We start from the raw sequence: 19,431 nt of genomic DNA on the forward strand, positions 1-19,431 counted from the left end.
TAACCATAAAATAGAAAACTTAGTTAAGGGAGCTACCATTTGATTTTTATGGGGGGGCTAGGATGAAAAATTTTGTCCTGCTTTTTTTTTTAGTTGTAATCTCTGTCCTGCCTTTTTATTTTTTACTCTATTAGGTCCTTCCTTTTTTTTACTAGTTTTATGCTGAATTTTTTTACACAAATTGTCATCCTCCCTTTTTTTTTTACCAAGTTGCTCATCCTGCCTTCTTTTTTACTCAAAACTCCTGTCCTGCCTATTTTTTTCAAATTTCATCCTAGCCCCCCCCCCCCATAAAAATCAAATGGTAGCTCCCTAATAAAGAATTCAACATTTTGAAATATATTTGCAAATATACAGAAACAAAATTCTTAGATATCAAGTATGATCTAGACAATAATACCACTGACATATATAAGAATACAACTTTATACAATTGTTAGTTTATTCAATAGTCAATACAAAAGTAACATAAATTTAAATTGTTCTAAATTTAAGGTCATATACACTGCCTACAGTCTGTATCTCAAGTTTTACTGGACATTTTAATAAACATGACAATAACTCTTCTGTATAGCCAACCAAAAAGTAATATTTCATTGGTCTTAATACACAACTCATGATACAACTTATAAGAACTATATTATGTCTACGTTTAACAATCACATCAGATGCAAGAACACCAGGGAAAGTTCCTTTCATGAATTCACGAATAAAATTGTCGTCCACAACTGTTTCTGGTGCTCTACCTTCTCCTTCCAGACTACCTGAAATAAGAAAATGTCATGGTATGTGAATATTTAAGTCACTGATGTTTCACATAAAGAATTGCCTGTTTTATTTATCTGACATCTACTAATGTAATGTGGCCATATTTAACGTCATTCTGCCCACATTAATAGCTGACTGAAATATAACTGTTTTTACAAAAATGAGCTCATTTATGTATAATGGCTTGTTTAATATCAGCTGCCAATGGTGAATTATTTTAAATCAATTCTAGATGAATAATTCTGAATGTGATTAGAAGCAGGTGTGGAACTAGGATTTTAAATGGCAACCCGCAAGACAACGTAAGGAGTGAGACTTGTAAAAAGTCTATGCATTAACCATATATTTAGCTCCAAAATGGAGGCACTCGGTATCACTTTTCATCTATTTCATGGAATATTTTGTAATTTACAAAATTTCAGATATATAAATGATGGAATATCACTTGTCTTTAGGGTCATCAACCATATATACAAACATGTACATGTAATTCCAAATGAGGATCATAAATGTATACTTTCTCTAAGTTTCATAGCAATTATCCTTTACATACTTTTTCAGCAAGCCAAAAGTCTGAAAATGAAGTGATTTGTGTTAAAACAGTTATATTTCAGTTAGCTATTACCAGTAATGTGGGCAGAATGATGTTGAAAATGGACACTTTACATTAATTAGCATTATCTTGAAAAAAAGATAATATAAAAATTAAAACATGTAATTCTAGCTAAAAAGAATTGTTCCTATTTACAGTATAAACAACAAGTATTCAGACATTTTTTTTTAATCTTTAACAACAGATCTCTCCACTGGCTCAAGCAATTGACAAGGTTAAATATTATGTTTGGTTCAGAGTATGTCAAAACATGTTCCTTTGTTAAAAATAGACATTGAGATATTTAAGGTTGATAATTTATAACTGATAATTCATCCTTGCAATTTGCTGTTTCAGAACCTATAGGACTATTGGGTATTCATTGTTCAGGAACATTATAAATAATACAAATTTTGTGACTATGGAGTCGAAATGGTCATAGAATAGAGTAATGACATATGTTTATTATAAAGGTTAGGGGATAGAACAACAAAAGCCTTATTAGTCCCAATTTTCTATTCTATTTACCATGTTCAAATATCTTGGGGTTAGAAAGTTCAAACTATATAATTCCCAATGATGACAAAAAACTTATCATAACTCTTCATCAATATTTCATTAAATTTTTTATCAAATATAATGTTTCCTTAAGTGGTTTAAGGTTGCACTGTGGTTTCAAAGGAGAATTTTTAATTTAGTGATGAATGAAAGACATTAATTGTGATGGTCAAAGGCATGAAAATAGCTAATATTGACTCTTTGTACAAAAACAGTTTTTAGTTGTGAGCAATCTGATTTTTTTTTGTACCCATCGCTTTGCATACAAGGATCTGAAACCACTCTGTATAATCTTTTCTGTTAGAGAACAGAAACGAAAAATTCAGCATTTTTTTCCTTTTGAAAAGGGGCATAACTCTAGAACAGTAGAAGTGACGTCACCAAAATTCAAACTTGATCTGTGTTTTGTGGTAATAAGCATTGTGTATAAGATTCATCACATTTCGTTGAGGCAAACTTAAGTTAGAGAAAAGACACGAAAAATTCAGCAATTTTTCCATTTGTAAAGGGGCATAACTCTAGAAATGTGAACGTGACGCCACCAAAATTCAAACTTGATCTGAGTTTTGTGATAATAAGTATTGTGTATAAGTTTTATAACATTTGGTTAAAGCAAACTTAAGTTTGAGAACAGAAACCAATTTCGGGATGACCAGACGGACTGACAAGGGTAAAACTTAATGCTCCCCCGCTACCGCCAGAGCATAAAAATGTGCTAATAAGATTGAAATTCCTTTATCAATTGTTTTTCTTAATTGTTTCAGACACATGATGCACCTTAAGGCGATTTCACAATAAATTTATAGTTGGGGTCCAAAACAATTCATCTCTTATTAATTAAAAGGTCATTATTGCTAACTGCTTTGTTTTCCTTATATGATTTATAACTTAACATGACAGAGCACACAGAAGAAATTATTGCCTTTTTAATTACCATGATTAGGTAAGACCCTATATTCTAATTACTATCTTTTCTTAAAAATATTCACACATGACATAAGTATTGTCATAATTTATTGGTTTATATACAGGCTCTTTAAATTATACCACCATGCAAACAATTCTAAATTATTAAGACCTATACATGCTATATATATTTGATCTGGTTTATTTTCAAATAGAACAACCTCCTTTCATATTTGATTAGAAGTGCCATCTGACCCCTTTCACTCCTAATGAAAATATGTCTGAAAAAGCCCCGAGATGGTCAAATGATTTCAGTAATAATACACACTTGAGTTCCAACTTTTCCATGATTTGGTAACTCCTATTTTTGGAGGTGGTTGTGCTTCTTCATAAGTTATCCACACATCTCCTCTTCGTGTTGTCTTATAAACTCCAGCTCTTACATTACGTAAAGGTTCAGATCCTCCTAAACTTCTTTTGTAACAGGCTAACGATGTTGAGATTCCTCTCACTGGACAGGTAGTAATACATCTTGATCCTACAAGCTAAAACAGACATAATTTTTAATTTCAGAAGAGAAGAGCAGAAAGAACAAGCTTTACAACACAAAACTATTCATACCGTATATTACATATTTCTAGTGGTCCTGATATAGTGTATGCCTCCAAAAGTCAAAGTCCAACAACTACCTAAATAAAAACATTGGTAGTGATCCTGATGCTGTTATAATGTTTCTTTTTATTGTAAGAGTAAAACCTAACACATCAGGTAAGGAGACAACAGAGGGCCATACTGAACTTCTTATAACTCATTTAATTTACTATTTTAGAGTTTTGTTTGGTTTTATCTGATTATTTTAATTTTTAATACATAGTCCTCCTTTTGGACTGGGGAAAGCAGACACTATATAATATGTGCCCATTATTCTCACTTAATAATCCTAAATATTTAATGCAAATATTGAGTATCAAAAACTATTTTAACCCTGCCACATATTCATGGTTTTCTTCCTTCCAAGTGATGAAATTGTCCGTGGTTGCCTTATGTCTTCATGATCATATCTTAGGTTTTTAATTACATTGTAGGTTAAATTTGGTGTCGATAGCAGATCCTTGATAGTTTCCTCAAAATTTTTATAAGACTCAAAAGAAACAATTTAGAGTACCAACATATTGTATAGAAATCTGTTTATCTTTGAAGACTGTATGCTGTCCTCTAGATGTGTTTTGGTTGTTTTATGTTGGGTTGCTGTCTCATTGATTTTACCCTACATGTATATCTCCTTTTATTCATTTACATATTAGTATGTTGCAAATTTAACCATAGGTTAGTATTGTTTTTTTTATTATTTTTCACCAGTGTTTATTATTAAATCTAATCATATGATATAATTTAAATTTTATCATACATGAACTTATGTTTTGAATCTTATTTTCTCTTTTTTTTTTTATTTGTGAATACCGGTAGTCAATTTTTTTAAAACAATTATTTTACCTATATATGACAAAATACTATTTAGATACATATTCTCTCAAAGAGAGATAATCCATGCGTGCTGAAGTGTCATTAAACTGCTATCAATTAACTAACAGCATTCATCCTATACACCTTATACTTGTATGACAATACTGGGGTAACAGTTTTCAGTTTCAGTTTTCAGTTTCACTTATTTGATTTGTATTTAGTATTTACAAATTATAGTAAATGTACATGTTATATATATTATTATCTGTTTTGTTGTCTAAAATAATGTCTTATATTGTAATATGCTCCTTGTGAGCCCATTTAATGGAAATAAAACATCTGTTTCACTTGAACTGTTTTATCTTTGTGTATGACTCATTGAACTATATAGTTGTTAATGGAATATATGCGTAAAAATTTGTTTTTGCTATTAATGTATATAAGCCTAAGGACCTCAGAGTAGAATATCTAATTGTACATGTAACTAGTACTACAACATGTACACAGTGACACGTAACTATTTTTAGTTGCTTACTGTTACATTCTTACCGATATAATAACAAGTGAAACCACTTACCAAATTTATGTAAAAAATTATCATTTATTGTACAAGTCATGTGTCATTCCACATGCAGTTATTTGATAAATTCTGGTATTTCGGATCTGCTTTCATAGAATAAAGTATAAGAATTGTGCTTCAAATCCATTTTTTGTTTTTCTTTTTTTTAGACATTGATTATTTGGAGCATATCTAAAGTAAACCGTTTCTTTTTCTGTATCAAAATTCAGAACATGAATCTCACTACAAAGTTTTATTAGAACAGCATCAGTTACAGTATCAAGAGACGAGTCCAACTATTTTGCCTATAATCTGTTATCTGAATAGTTTAGAACTGTTCATCTTTAAGAGAATATGCTACATTTTTCATAAATATGTTTCATTTTAAGTACAAATTGTGAATAAAAAAAAGGTTTTCCAAATTCACACTTTAAAAAAATCAATTTTGAGGGATAGTACAATGTAACTCATTTCCAATTGCACATGTTCACTATCTATTTATTATCTATAGTTATGTTTATATCGGGTTATATTACCGTCAGCAGTCTTCAGATCACATCGATGGTAAATTAGATGGCAACTAGACTAAAATACACATGAACTGCTGATACATATTATCGAGTCCATGCATTGTAAATTGCTTATTTCTAATTTTTAGAATTTGGATATACATTTTAGTATGTTTAAAATCAAATGTGAGAATTTGAGTCAAATTGATGAACACAAATTTGACAGAAAATGTACCTTTAAGAGCATATGATACAGTTTTGATCCTATGGTGAGTTTTTTTACCAAAAAGTTGCATACAAGTTAATATCTTTAATCATGATGAAAAAAAATGTTGAAAACTTAAGTGAATTTTTTATGTCCAAAGACCATAACTCTGCACAAAATCATCAGACCGGAACAAAATTCGAACTTGATCTGTAACTTGTCATGATAAAACTTTATACTAATTATCAAATCAATATCTTCATGAATGACAAAAAAATAAGTGTGGAAAACTGATTATTTTAGTGAATTTACACATGGCCTGGGCGATGATATTCGATAATTTTATCCCTCGCTAACATTCAGGATAAATTTGGATATCATGGCCGAGGCCATGTGTAAATTTTCTACAAATCTATGGCTTCCATGAATTATTTCTTAAATGAAATATATCCTTTATCAAAAATAGATAATTATCTAAATAAAAGAGTTCACTTCATCCAAAAAAAATATCAATATATAGCATTTAGAAAATTAATTTATACAGAATCAATAACAAACAAACCTACCACTAAATTCTTCAAACAATTTACCAAAGAAAAGGGAACAAATCCTAAACGTCATTTATCATTAATAAAAATATCTTTCAAAAATCTTTTAAAAAATGAGTTATTTCCCTTTGAACAGAAATCTAGTAATTAATAAGTATTTTGTCAAAAATTTAATTCTAGGGAAAGGTCTTTAACTGAACAAGGAGAAAAGCTAAAATCGTGAAAATTGAACTTGACCTGTAACTTGTCACGATAAAACAATACACCAAATATCAAATCAATATTTTCAAGCATGAAGAAAAAAAGTCTGAAAAACTGATTTGCCAGACTGACAGATGGACAGACAGACGGACAGACAGACGGAGGGAGTGCAAACCTAAAGTCCCCTTCGACTTCTTCGGTAGGGGACTAAAAAAAGAGGGTCAATGTATTCATTTTCAAGGTAATGATTAAAATCAGTAAAAAAAAAATTTTTTCCCGATATGTCACAGTTTGACATCACGAAAAATAACATTTTACGTTAGCAACGTCTTTACCTCTCCTGTAACTGTATTATATGCCCTTAACTTTTCTCAATCAGTTTTCCATGTTTTATTTGAATCTAATGTAGTTTATTTATTAATTAATTACAGGTGATTTGTATTTGTTTTATTTATTGTTGTATATATCTAAGAGACCAGAATAAGGAAGCTGTCAGAGAAATCATCCAGTTTTTATTTTTATACATGCGATACTAATTTTATCATTCTGTATTTCTATGAGATGCAAATTAATTCCCTTTCTCAAGCAGTGTCAAGTATTTATATTGTACCAAATTCATTTAATTTTTTTTCATAATGCTTATGTCTAATATGACATACATGTAGGCAGTAAGGTTTGTTTGTATTACAAAAATTACAACTAAATAACAAGAAAAAATATAATCATCTGTATGAACAATTTTAAATCATTTTGTGTTTGAATTGTAACGTTCTTAGTTCTGAAGTTTTGTCAAATTATCAATGTATAATAATTTCTGGAAGTCACAAAAAGATAAACCAATTAATTTCATCATATAATTAAATATTCACACCTTGATATAATAAATTTTATGGATGTTAAAAAGATTAACCAATTGATTTAATCATGTCTTAAAATTTTCACACCTTGATAATTGGCATGATTGGGTTACGTTTATTACTTTTACTGTTAAATATGACTTTATGATGACTTTAAACATGTTAAAATGTTATCCCATATTTAATAATTTAAAGGGGCATTAGCTTCAAGATATAAAAAATATGATTTTATTTGTTCAACCTTTAATGAAAGTGAAATAGTGAAATAATAATTCGCTTTTAGCAGCCAGTTTGGTTCAATTTTGTCAAAATAAGCAAAGAAACATCACTGATGAATTATTCACTTGCAAGTAAATTATTTGACCTTATTGAATCCGTATTCATGTCACCTTCAATTTAACCTCTTAGCTAAGTTGGGTTTCGAATGAATAAGGCATGTTCAGTTATTTAAAGGAAAATAATGTCAACATTGAAAGTGAAACAAGGGTAAACCATTTGATTGACTGACTCGCTTCACAAAAACTCATTCTTATACACATGATACAGCTATATTTATGTTTACTTCGAGTTAAGTGACTGTCAGCAATCTTCGGAGGTCACCTCGATTGTTAATTAGATGGCATCTAGATTAAAATACAAACAAATGTACATGTATTATCGAGCCCATGCATTGTTAATTGTTTATTTTAGACTTTTTATAACTTGGATATACGCTTTAGTATGTTATAAATCAAATATGAGAATTTGAGTCTAATCGTTGAACATGAATTTGACAGCTAATGTCCCTTTAAGTTATATATTTAAAAAAAAGTTAAAACTAAAAATATCAATGTAATTTTAATTCCTTTTTTATGGCATTTCTGGATGCATTAATCATAGTTAGCAGATCCTTCAACATTCCAGATCATGTACTAGAAGAGTCGCTGCAAGATGAGTCCATGGAGATGTCATTGTTGAACTTGACCACAACCCAAACACAGAGTACCATGTTCTTGACTTTGGTAGCAACCATGGTAACATTAAGCTTGATGACACTGATGTTTTTATTGTTTGCCTATAATACTCTTTTCTTCATTTTAGCCTATATAATTCTCTTTTTCTATGCCCATTTTTCTCTATTACTTAATTTATTGTTTGTCAATTATTCTCTATTTGTGATGCTTGTCTGTGGTTAAAGTTAAAAAGTATGTTTTTGTCCTCATTTAAAGGCTAAAAAGAGGAAATTTCCACTTAAAAGACCCTCTAAGTCTTACTGTGGAAGTGTGCCTCGAGTTAAAAATTGGAAGAAAGATATATATTCACATTTACAGTGAGTGCTGAAATAACTACATCAGCTCAAGTGCTAAATTAACCATGTGCCGATTGGACTTTGTTTAGAAGTTACTATTCAGGGTGAGATTGGACCATTGCAAACTCATACCATGTCAACTTGTACCAATGTAAACTCGTACCATTGCAAACTCATACAACTGCAAACTTGTTCCATTAAAAAGATACAATATACAAATGTTTAATTTGTTTTTGCAAATCTCATCTTTATTAAAAAATGTATTGATTTTCTTGAATTTCTTAATTACTAGTACATATTCTAGTACCAATTAGCCAAGGAACAATCAGCTATAAATTGGTCATTGTGACTTTCAAATTATATACTTTTTACAGACTAATAAGTTATTCAGTTAAATCAAAATATATATTCAACATCTAACACCATTTTAGTGCATGAACATACGTTGGTTCGAGTTTACAATGGTACAAATTTACTGTGGTACGAGTTTACCTTTAGTGGTACGAGTTGACCTTGGTACAAGTTTGCCATACCTGCCAACTTTTCAAAATCTCCATGGGGGATTTTAAGTGCAAGAGGACTTAATGTTCCTCTCATATTGTCATAATTATTCTTAATCTACTACCATATTGTTTGAATGAGTATATATATATATATATGTGCTTAAATACCCATTTAATTCATTTTAAAGCCTGTTTTGAGGCATTCAGTTTATATAATAAAGAATTTCAAAATTCAGGTCAGCACCTCTCGTTGGGGATATCCCCCATAAATCGGGACAGTTCAATAGTTGGCAGGTCTGGTTTGCAATGGTTTGAGATAACTATAATTCCAAGATTGAGGAGAGCTCTTTGACTGGTAGTCCCCTACTTGCTAAAGTGTCATTTGTCTTATTTAGTTTAATTGCTAAAGTTCCTTTATTAAGATAAGCACCCTGCCCATTTCGGATCATGACTGGAACACTTCCAAATAGAAACAAATGTTTCAATGAATTAATTAATATTTCTGCATAGTATAACCTATTTAACTATTTCATGTCATTAATATTGTATATGTATGCTTCAATGTGATGATTTGTTTTGTGTAGCTCTTGTGTATGTAGTATGCTTGTTTTGTTTGTAATAAGACAATATAAAAGCTCAATAGAGCTTATGTTTTCTGTATACTGATATTCGTCTATATATAAAGCTTTTGAACTTGAACTTGAAAATAAATATGTACATGTACAAATTATCTAAAAACATATATACATTGTAACTATAACATGTATCCTCGATGAAGTTCGTTACCCTAACTCGAAAAGGAAGAAAAAAATCACAACCTTGGAGCAACTATTATCCACTGTGAATGTAAATATTCTTTACTTATTTGCAAACAGTTTGATGCAATTTATTGATGAATAGCTTCAGAAACATGGTCAATCTGTCTATGATTCGTATTGTGACCCGATTCCGTAAAATAAGTAGACATGCTTGTAAGTTCGTGACTTTGTCTTGGACGTTGGCTTTTGCGCATGTGCAACAATATATAGGTCAGGCCTATTATATAATAATAATAATAATAAATTCTTTATTTAAAGAGGGTAAACACAGTTAGTTACAATTACTAATCTTCCCTGAGGCCCTCATATACAATACATGTAAAAAATAATAATAAAAGTCAAAAAAGCAAACATACAACATATTAACACAATCGTATTGTATTATGTATTTGAGCATTACATAATAAATTTGAGATCAAATAACAAATGAATATCTCGAGAAAAAAAAAGAGAAATTGGGGCATACTAAATTTTGTATTCTCCCTACAACAAATATTCTAATTTTTACACGTGACTTTCAATGGTCAATTAGAAAGTCCAGAATAAAACAAGTTAAACACATTTAAGATAACTACAACGATGTCACAATGTGAATTAATGCATCAAAGTATTTTTTCATTCAATTTGCACTCAATACCATATGATTAAATTTACTTTACGAGCCAATATTCCATAGGTTTTGTTTTATCAAAATAAATCAAATCATTTTCTGATCTTAAAAAATCCGCTCACATACAAACTTTGAAAAATAATACCCTTTGCCTTAAAAAAAGAAAAAGAGCGCCACATAACCTAAAAATAGATGACTCATTGTTGAGATGTCCAAAACATTGCTGAAAGGATTTTCCCAAGAAATCAACGAAATTCTAGGATAGGAGTAAAACAGTCATAGTGGAAATAGACGTTTAAACAAATAATATGCAAGAACATACACAACTTCTCTTTTTAAAGCTGATATTAGTAAAAATGCAATGCAAAATATCCGGTTAATTTTTTTTGAAGTAGCACATTGCCGATGATAAATACTTATGCATGACGTCACAAATAAAGTGGAAATCCCCAATTGTCACGAACTTACAAGCATAACGAACTTGCAATCGACGATATAGAATAAGAATAAGAATATTTTATTTCCAATTAAAGGGCCCTATAAAGAGCTTTCATCACATTACATACAAGTACATAAGATTAGAGATAAATTAGAGACATACAATTTACAAATGTATAAGAAAACAACATCGTTTAATACTATTGAAAAATGCTATAAAAGGCCAGGACAGAACAAGATAATACAATTCACATCTTTGAAATATACCATTCAAAATCATATACCACTCAAAATATGTGTATTTGTGGCTAATTTGCATTTATTATCTTTGAACTTCTCCTTCTCTCAAGATTTTTAGATAAATACTTTCCCAAACATTTATACATATTTAAATTTTCTTGTGTAAATAGCCATGAAAACTTTGAAAAATTGTCGAAAGATTGAAAATTATTACAAGTTAGAGAAATTTCAGTAAAAAACTCATTTCTGTTAACATATATGATGATTTATAGTGATATAAGATGGGATTATGAGGATAGTTCACTTCAATGTCATATTTTTCGTAATTATCTGTTCAAATTGTTATCCTGTTAATTGCTATATTTCAGATATCTAGAAGTGTTATTCTAATCTAAAATATGCAAATGTAGAAAGGAGCGAGAAAATATGAATTTACCAAACTTCTGCATACGGACATTCTGGTAAAATTTAACCGGAAGTGACTGACACCGAACGGTTTTAAGAGAGGACTTTTGATTGGCCATTTCTGAGAAATTACCAATGAGGATTAAGGTATCATTTGTAAAAGAAACGTCATTTACTTCCATTTTGCTTCGTGTACAAAGCAGTCAACGTAAATATCTCAATATTTACACAACATATTGTTGTGAAAGACAATTTCATAAAAAGATGTAAGTCTTAAACCCTAATGACAGATCTGAATAATTTTTGGTAAATAATTTTTTGTGGAAAAATAGCTTTCCTATGTTTAGACGTCTGATTCCATAGTTCATTTTACAAAATTCCTTTGACCTCACAGCATCTCCATCAAGCACACGTCGATAATTTTATCAGCATGTACGATATATAGCCCTAATTTTTGTAATAACCTAGTTAGTTTCAGACCAACTTAACTAATAAATGAAGGCTTCAATGACAGCATGGTGATCATTAATCTGAGGCCAAATAAAAAGAATTTTTGTTTCCTGCCTCCCAACCCCAGTGATTTTGCTAGCGCTCGTCATTTTCCTCATTTACGAATCGGTTTTCAAAATGACGAAAGTATTCCAAATCAATTTCGTCACTTAAATTTGGAAAGAGTAAAAATATTTTCGAATGAAAATACAATAATTCTACCGGTCTTATTGGGCTATTCCAGAAATAGTCTGTCCCCCCCCTATGGAAGACATTGGAATTCCAGATTTTTTTTCTTGATTTTTCTAAAATTCCAAACAAATTTTCTGTCTGGACCAAAAAATTCCAAACTTTTTGTCTGTTAGTGCACATGAAATTCCATGTATTTTCCAAAGGGACGAATAATTTCCATATAATTTTTACTGGTAGCACTGGTAGACCTATTTGGAAAATGCCCGCGATTTTTGGCTAATCTCCGCGAAACGGATAATAATTAGAGGTTCATCGTAAATTTGCTGTATTACAGAATATTATGCATGTTATCCGGAGATTTTCCGTGTCGGCGGGAATTAGCCGTTTGTCCGATAAAACGGGTGTGTATTGAGTCAGTGATAGAACCAGTGATGCGTGAGCGACGGTTATTAATAGATCGTTGTACATAGATGATTATAGAATCCGTTATGCGTGAGCGACGGTTATTAATAGATCGTTGTGATATATACAATGTTTACAGTCAGATTAAAAAAACTATCTTATTTCCCTTTTCGGTCGAGATAAAACGGTGTTTTTGATAATAAAGTTACTTACGATATAAATATCAAATGTTGTCATTGTTCATTAAAGAAAAATCTATTTTAATGTGACCAATGAACAAGATGAATACATGTGTTATCTTTGCAAAAGACAACTACAATTTTTTTAATATATGAATGGAAATCGTATTTACGTTAAAAAACGTAAACTAATCTACTATTCATGATAGATTCATAATGTGAATCGATAGTTTGGGTCAGAAACTTTGTTCTCACTTTAAAAAATTCTTCACAATTGTCATGTTTAGAAAAAAAATCAGTCCTTGTACTTATAGAGTCTCCGGAAGATACCGTAATCGGACAGGATGTCAAACTGATCTGACACTTGTCCTAGTATATTTAACACCTGCTGTGATATTGCTTGTGCAATACCAGTGGAAGGTCGTATATCAATCTGTACCCGATTGATCAGAATTTAATTTTACCTGTACATATATTTAGTCGTTACGGAGGATATCATAGATACATGTTATATATTGTATTGTAATTAATGAAGATAATTTAAATATATTATATAATAAAGACCTATTTGCATATAAATCGAACATATTCATTCCAACCAAGAAGGTTTGAAATTGAAAGTTTTCAACAAACTTTTGATAAAATCTTTCCCGTAAATTACATACGAGTCATTGGTTTATAGTTACACATTTGTAACCCTTCTAACGTCTTATTTCTTTGTGCTATTAAAAGAACTCAAAATTTTCCATATCAGATCACATTTCGTACGAGTCCTAAAAATTATAATTGAATAATCTTCTATTTTCCTTTTGACACCACGTTCCCCATAGGAGCCTCAAGATCTAATCATACCTGTCAATCATTAGCCACAAGTTGGTCCGCCAGATAGATCACTCGTGCTTTCTATTATGACATCGTTGAGAAGTTTTTGTAAATTGATTTGTGATATAAATAAAGTGATGTGAAGTTTATTTTACGGCCGATCAAAATTTGATGTGATTCGATTTTTCTTTTACACAAAGATGTTTTTTAATATGTCATAAAATACATGGAAATAAAACATTTGAGTTCGTTTTTCCCGTAAATATATTCAATAAACCAAAATTTATTTCAAAAGGTAAACATTTATAATAATTACAAAGTTATAATTTGATTTTTATTTAAGTCGGTTAATGGAAACAATAAAATGACAACGTCTTTGCAGAAATATTAATCCAGACATTAACGTACTTAGACTGTCCATTTGTTCCACTGTGTAGGACAATTTATTCACGAACTACATCATTAATAATTACTAATATAACAGTTGCTTAAATGTAAGTTGTATATTATTTATTTTTTTACAAACACGCGTTTTGGTTCCGTTCAGATTTGCTATTACAGCATGTGTAGATTCCTTGATTTTCATCTAGTTTCAGTTATATATATACTAGTTCCAGTCAGTATAGGGCTAATCATTTTGCCTTTCAACAAAGTCAACAATTTAGCATCGGACGTATACGTGACTGCGTATTTATACATCTCTATATGTTATATCTGATGTAATGGACTCCTAGTATGTTGTCCTTTTAAAGTTGGCTATACAATATTGGCTGTGCTCATTGTTGAAGGCTGTACAGTGACCTATAGTTGTTAATTTCTGTGTCATTTCTCTTGTGGAGAGTTGTCTTATTGGCAATCATACCACGTCTTCTTTTTTTATAACGTACCCGTTTTAATAGCAATGTTATATTCAAAACGGATGAGACAACCCCATGGATGACAATTATCTATATCCATGTCAAGTGGGGTTAGGTAATAGGAGCGGAACTTATTGATTATGTATGTTTGTGAGGGTCTGGATAGGATTTATAGAAGAATAGAGAACACAAATGGACAAAAAGTGCACAACATAGGACCAGAAAAGTAAAAAAAAATAGCTGCCAAGAAAATAAAGAATATAGAATAATGAGAAAAAAATATGAAGAATAGAGAAAAACAGATGACTAACAAATTAAAAGACAATTAGGATTGAAAGACCTCCCCCCCCCCCCCAATATTCAAGACCTTCGTATGTGTTCAAAGAAAATCTGCATACGTTATAGTTCCTTGCTATAAAGTTACGTTCTCAAAGGCTTTTAAGGATTATGTACCCTTGTGTTGATTAAATGCTAAACATATGGATTTTTTTTTAGAAAATCCACAGCTTTTCCCTTGGACTGTCATATTTGGCGATTCGATGCTTTATTGATGAAGGATTATTGCATTCAGTGCTAGCAATGATTTTTTTAATTGAGTTATATATGCTTAAAATATTATAACAAAAATAAAATGCTTCGGCGCTGAGCGCAGCCTGATATGACCGCAGAAGTTGAACCATGAACAGTTGGGGCAAATTTTGACACAATATTCAAGCTTATTACTGTCTGAATTAGGATTGTCAGGGGTTAAAAAAATGTGTTACAGCTCACTAGCCCAGGACTTATTGGTAGCAGGATTTTACTAGCCCTGTTGAAAGAGCTGCTAGCCCATCAAAACTGACCTGCTAGCCCGAGTATACCTTTCAAATTTAGAGTGGATGTCCCTTGTTTTGAATCCGGCATTATACACGGTATTTGATTAAATAAATCAAATGAATTTTTGTTTTATTAATTATAACAGGGATCTCTAGACATTTTTTTGGATATCCCTTGTACTATGGGTTGTTAAATATTTTCGGGCACAGAAAACATGTTCATTGATATTGTCATGTTAAACCAGTGGTTCAATTCGTATATTTGTTGTTCCCACATACAAAGCAGACTTTTTATCAGCGAGATCGGGAAAATAACGGCAATATTCACAAAACATCATCTCTTGTTTATCATCAGTAACAGTCGACCTTGCCCATGGGGAATCTTTCTGTCAATGACACTATAAATGTTTTTTTCCGCTTTTCCTGGTCGTATTTGGCATTTTTTGGGATAAATTTTCAGCCTCATTACCCCCTTCATTTACCGTTTTTCGTTTTAAAACTGACAAAGTTCCTGTGGTGGCCGTACTAAAATGTTTAGAAATAATTTGTGCATGGTTTCAAGCTCAAATTAACAGCTGTCCGACAAGACAGGTCAATATCGATCATTACATCATACACCCAAGTACCATTAATTGAAAATCTCGGCATAAGCAATGTACAATATCCCCTGTACTGAGAAATTGATATTGAAAGTACGTGAATTGCGATCAATACATGATACCGGTCCACCCAGAGTTAGTTGTTCTATTTTTAAAACATGTACAAAATCGGTTCAAATTCTTGGAATCCCGTATGACGTACGTAATTGAATCTGATTGGCTAAGATAGAATAGCGATGAGGGGATTTTCCACTTACTATTTTGGAAATGCCAAGAATTGTTTGTTACTAGTCCGTCGGGCATATTCGGTTACAAGTTTTAATTGGGTACGCACTGAAACTCGGACCGGACCGGACTCCGGACCCGGACTTTGGTATTAAACCCGGACCGGACGCCGGACCCGGACTGGATGCCGGACCCGGACTGAAAGATTTTGACCTCTTTAATGATCTTTAATGTAATTAACATTTATTGACGGTCAGGTTAAACAATATAAATAAAGAAGAATAAACTAAATTTGTACCAGAAATGAAATGAATAATATACAATAAATAGATAATTAAGTTTAATCAAAGTTTATGATTTAGAAATGTTTATTTAAATTTCTCCAAGAGTATAATATTTGTGTTTAGTCTAAAATAATCCCTTTTATTATCATTGTTTCCTGTTGTGAAAACTTTAATTGGGGCTGTTGTTACATCACTGTGAAATACATGATTTTTTCAAATTTATTTTAGTCAGTCTTTAAAATTATAAGAAGCCACAATCTTTCACCGGGATTTTTTTTACCCCAAGATGGTACAACGAATAAAATCTTGTGCGACTCCTGATTGGATGAATATAGTGTTGGAATCATTCTAAAATTTTCACTTATTTATTTATCATATATTTATGTCCTCGGAAAAATCAATTAAAGATTAACGATGTAATACACAATCTTGAACAGGTGTACTATACTAGGGATACCTGTGTGTATTGCATTACGATAGCTATTAAACTGTATATAAACTGTTTATTGTCGTAAAGCTTGTTGACGGAAAACTTGATCAAAGGAAAAGTTTGGACTAAAATCTCCATTTATAAAAGATATTTGTCCGAGATTCAACGAAATAATTTACTGTTGGTCATAATAGACGAGTCCGGGTGGTGACCTGAAATGACCCCGGACTAGGTGTATTTGCAAAACTGACAAAATATGCACATCGACAGAGATATAAAACTGCAGACATTATTTGATGAAAAGAGGTTTTTCATGTTTATTCATTTACCCTTTTGCTTATTTGAATGTCATCGGAAAAAATTGACAAAAGACGTTTATAAGAGAAAGAGCAAAATAATACTAGGTGAGTCCGGGCCTTGACCTGAAGTAACCCCGGACTTATATAAACAGCAATAGAGAAATAAACATAATTAATTGCTAGATTGAAAGATGTGGTTTTTTTTTTCTTCTTCATTTATTTCTTCATTCAATTCTTTATATATATGTTTAGGCGATTGGCCTCGGAAAATTCAATAAAAGACACTTAATCAGCGATTAACGATGTAATACACAATCTTGGACAGGTGAGTCCGGACTGTGTCCTGACATGACCCCGGACTAGCTTGAAGTTACTATACTAGGGATACCTGTGTGTATTGCATTACGATAGCTATTAAACTGTATATAAACTGTTTATTGTCGTAAAGCTTGTTGACGGAAAACTTGATCAAAGGAAAAGTTTGGACTAAAATCTCCATTTATAAAAGATATTTGTCCGAGATTCAACGAAATAATTTACTGTTGGTCATAATAGACGAGTCCGGGTGGTGACCTGAAATGACCCCGGACTAGGTGTATTTGCAAAACTGACAAAATATGCACATCGACAGAGATATAAAACTGCAGACATTATTTGATGAAAAGAGGTTTTTCATGTTTATTCATTTACCCTTTTGCTTATTTGAATGTCATCGGAAAAAATTGACAAAAGACGTTTATAAGAGAAAGAGCAAAATAATACTAGGTGAGTCCGGGCCTTGACCTGAAGTAACCCCGGACTTATATAAACAGCAATAGAGAAATAAACATAATTAATTGCTAGATTGAAAGATGTGGTTTTTTTTTTCTTCTTCATTTATTTCTTCATTCAATTCTTTATATATATGTTTAGGCGATTGGCCTCGGAAAATTCAATAAAAGACACTTAATCAGCGATTAACGATGTAATACACAATCTTGGACAGGTGAGTCCGGACTGTGTCCTGACATGACCCCGGACTAGCTTGAAGTTACTATACTAGGGATACCTGTGTGTATTGCATTACGATAGCTATTAAACTGTATATAAACTGTTTATTGTCGTAAAGCTTGTTGACGGAAAACTTGATCAAAGGAAAAGTTTGGACTAAAATCTCCATTTATAAAAGATATTTGTCCGAGATTCAACGAAATAATTTACTGTTGGTCATAATAGACGAGTCCGGGTGGTGACCTGAAATGACCCCGGACTAGGTGTATTTGCAAAACTGACAAAATATGCACATCGACAGAGATATAAAACTGCAGACATTATTTGATGAAAAGAGGTTTTTCATGTTTATTCATTTACCCTTTTGCTTATTTGAATGTCATCGGAAAAAATTGACAAAAGACGTTTATAAGAGAAAGAGCAAAATAATACTAGGTGAGTCCGGGCCTTGACCTGAAGTAACCCCGGACTTATATAAACAGCAATAGAGAAATAAACATAATTAATTGCTAGATTGAAAGATGTGGTTTTTTTTTTCTTCTTCATTTATTTCTTCATTCAATTCTTTATATATATGTTTAGGCGATTGGCCTCGGAAAATTCAATAAAAGACACTTAATCAGCGATTAACGATGTAATACACAATCTTGGACAGGTGAGTCCGGACTGTGTCCTGACATGACCCCGGACTAGCTTGAAGTTACTATACTAGGGATACCTGTGTGTATTGCATTACGATAGCTATTAAACTGTATATAAACTGTTTATTGTCGTAAAGCTTGTTGACGGAAAACTTGATCAAAGGAAAAGTTTGGACTAAAATCTCCATTTATAAAAGATATTTGTCCGAGATTCAACGAAATAATTTACTGTTGGTCATAATAGACGAGTCCGGGTGGTGACCTGAAATGACCCCGGACTAGGTGTATTTGCAAAACTGACAAAATATGCACATCGACAGAGATATAAAACTGCAGACATTATTTGATGAAAAGAGGTTTTTCATGTTTATTCATTTACCCTTTTGCTTATTTGAATGTCATCGGAAAAAATTGACAAAAGACGTTTATAAGAGAAAGAGCAAAATAATACTAGGTGAGTCCGGGCCTTGACCTGAAGTAACCCCGGACTTATATAAACAGCAATAGAGAAATAAACATAATTAATTGCTAGATTGAAAGATGTGGTTTTTTTTTTCTTCTTCATTTATTTCTTCATTCAATTCTTTATATATATGTTTAGGCGATTGGCCTCGGAAAATTCAATAAAAGACACTTAATCAGCGATTAACGATGTAATACACAATCTTGGACAGGTGAGTCCGGACTGTGTCCTGACATGACCCCGGACTAGCTTGAAGTTACTATACTAGGGATACC

The 19,431-nt window shown here is 31.4% G+C and overlaps 2 protein-coding genes across 3 annotated transcripts in view; one reads left to right on the top strand and one right to left on the bottom strand.

Annotated features, from left to right (window-relative positions):
• Window positions 1-424: 424 nt before the first annotated feature.
• LOC127708592 (28S ribosomal protein S24, mitochondrial-like) lies at window positions 425-11,552 on the bottom strand. The gene is made up of 3 exons (XM_052213582.1): window positions 11,501-11,552; window positions 3,153-3,369; window positions 425-764 (listed from the first exon to the last, which is right to left on the bottom strand). Exons 1-3 carry the CDS (start codon window positions 11,519-11,521, stop codon window positions 475-477), a joined length of 528 nt encoding a protein of 175 aa, XP_052069542.1. The 5' UTR covers window positions 11,522-11,552; the 3' UTR covers window positions 425-474.
• The window catches only part of LOC127708591 (GTP-binding protein SAR1b-like), a 48,376-nt gene continuing 40,438 nt past the window's right edge, over window positions 11,494-19,431 (top strand). Inside the window, exon 1 of one of the 2 annotated variants that reach the window (XM_052213581.1) lies at window positions 11,494-11,616. The gene's annotated coding sequence lies outside the window, so the exon portion shown is untranslated. Of the gene's footprint in view, window positions 11,736-19,431 lie in introns of both variants that reach the window. The other variant, XM_052213580.1, reaches the window with a different exon arrangement.

Source organism: Mytilus californianus, unplaced genomic scaffold, assembly GCF_021869535.1.
Source record: "Mytilus californianus isolate M0D057914Y unplaced genomic scaffold, xbMytCali1.0.p SCAF_7, whole genome shotgun sequence".
Lineage (NCBI taxonomy): Eukaryota > Metazoa > Mollusca > Bivalvia > Mytilida > Mytilidae > Mytilus > Mytilus californianus.

Excerpts from the sequence above, each read along its gene's own strand:
- LOC127708592 (XM_052213582.1), bottom strand. The coding sequence starts at position 11,521 with ATGTCCGTATGCAGAAGTTTG. Across the intron at positions 3,370-11,500 it reads TGTCCGTATGCAGAAGTTTG|CTTGTAGGATCAAGATGTAT; the intron begins GTAAATTCATAT and ends TGTCTGTTTTAG. Across the intron at positions 765-3,152 it reads ATGGAAAAGTTGGAACTCAA|GTAGTCTGGAAGGAGAAGGT; the intron begins GTGTGTATTATT and ends TTCTTATTTCAG.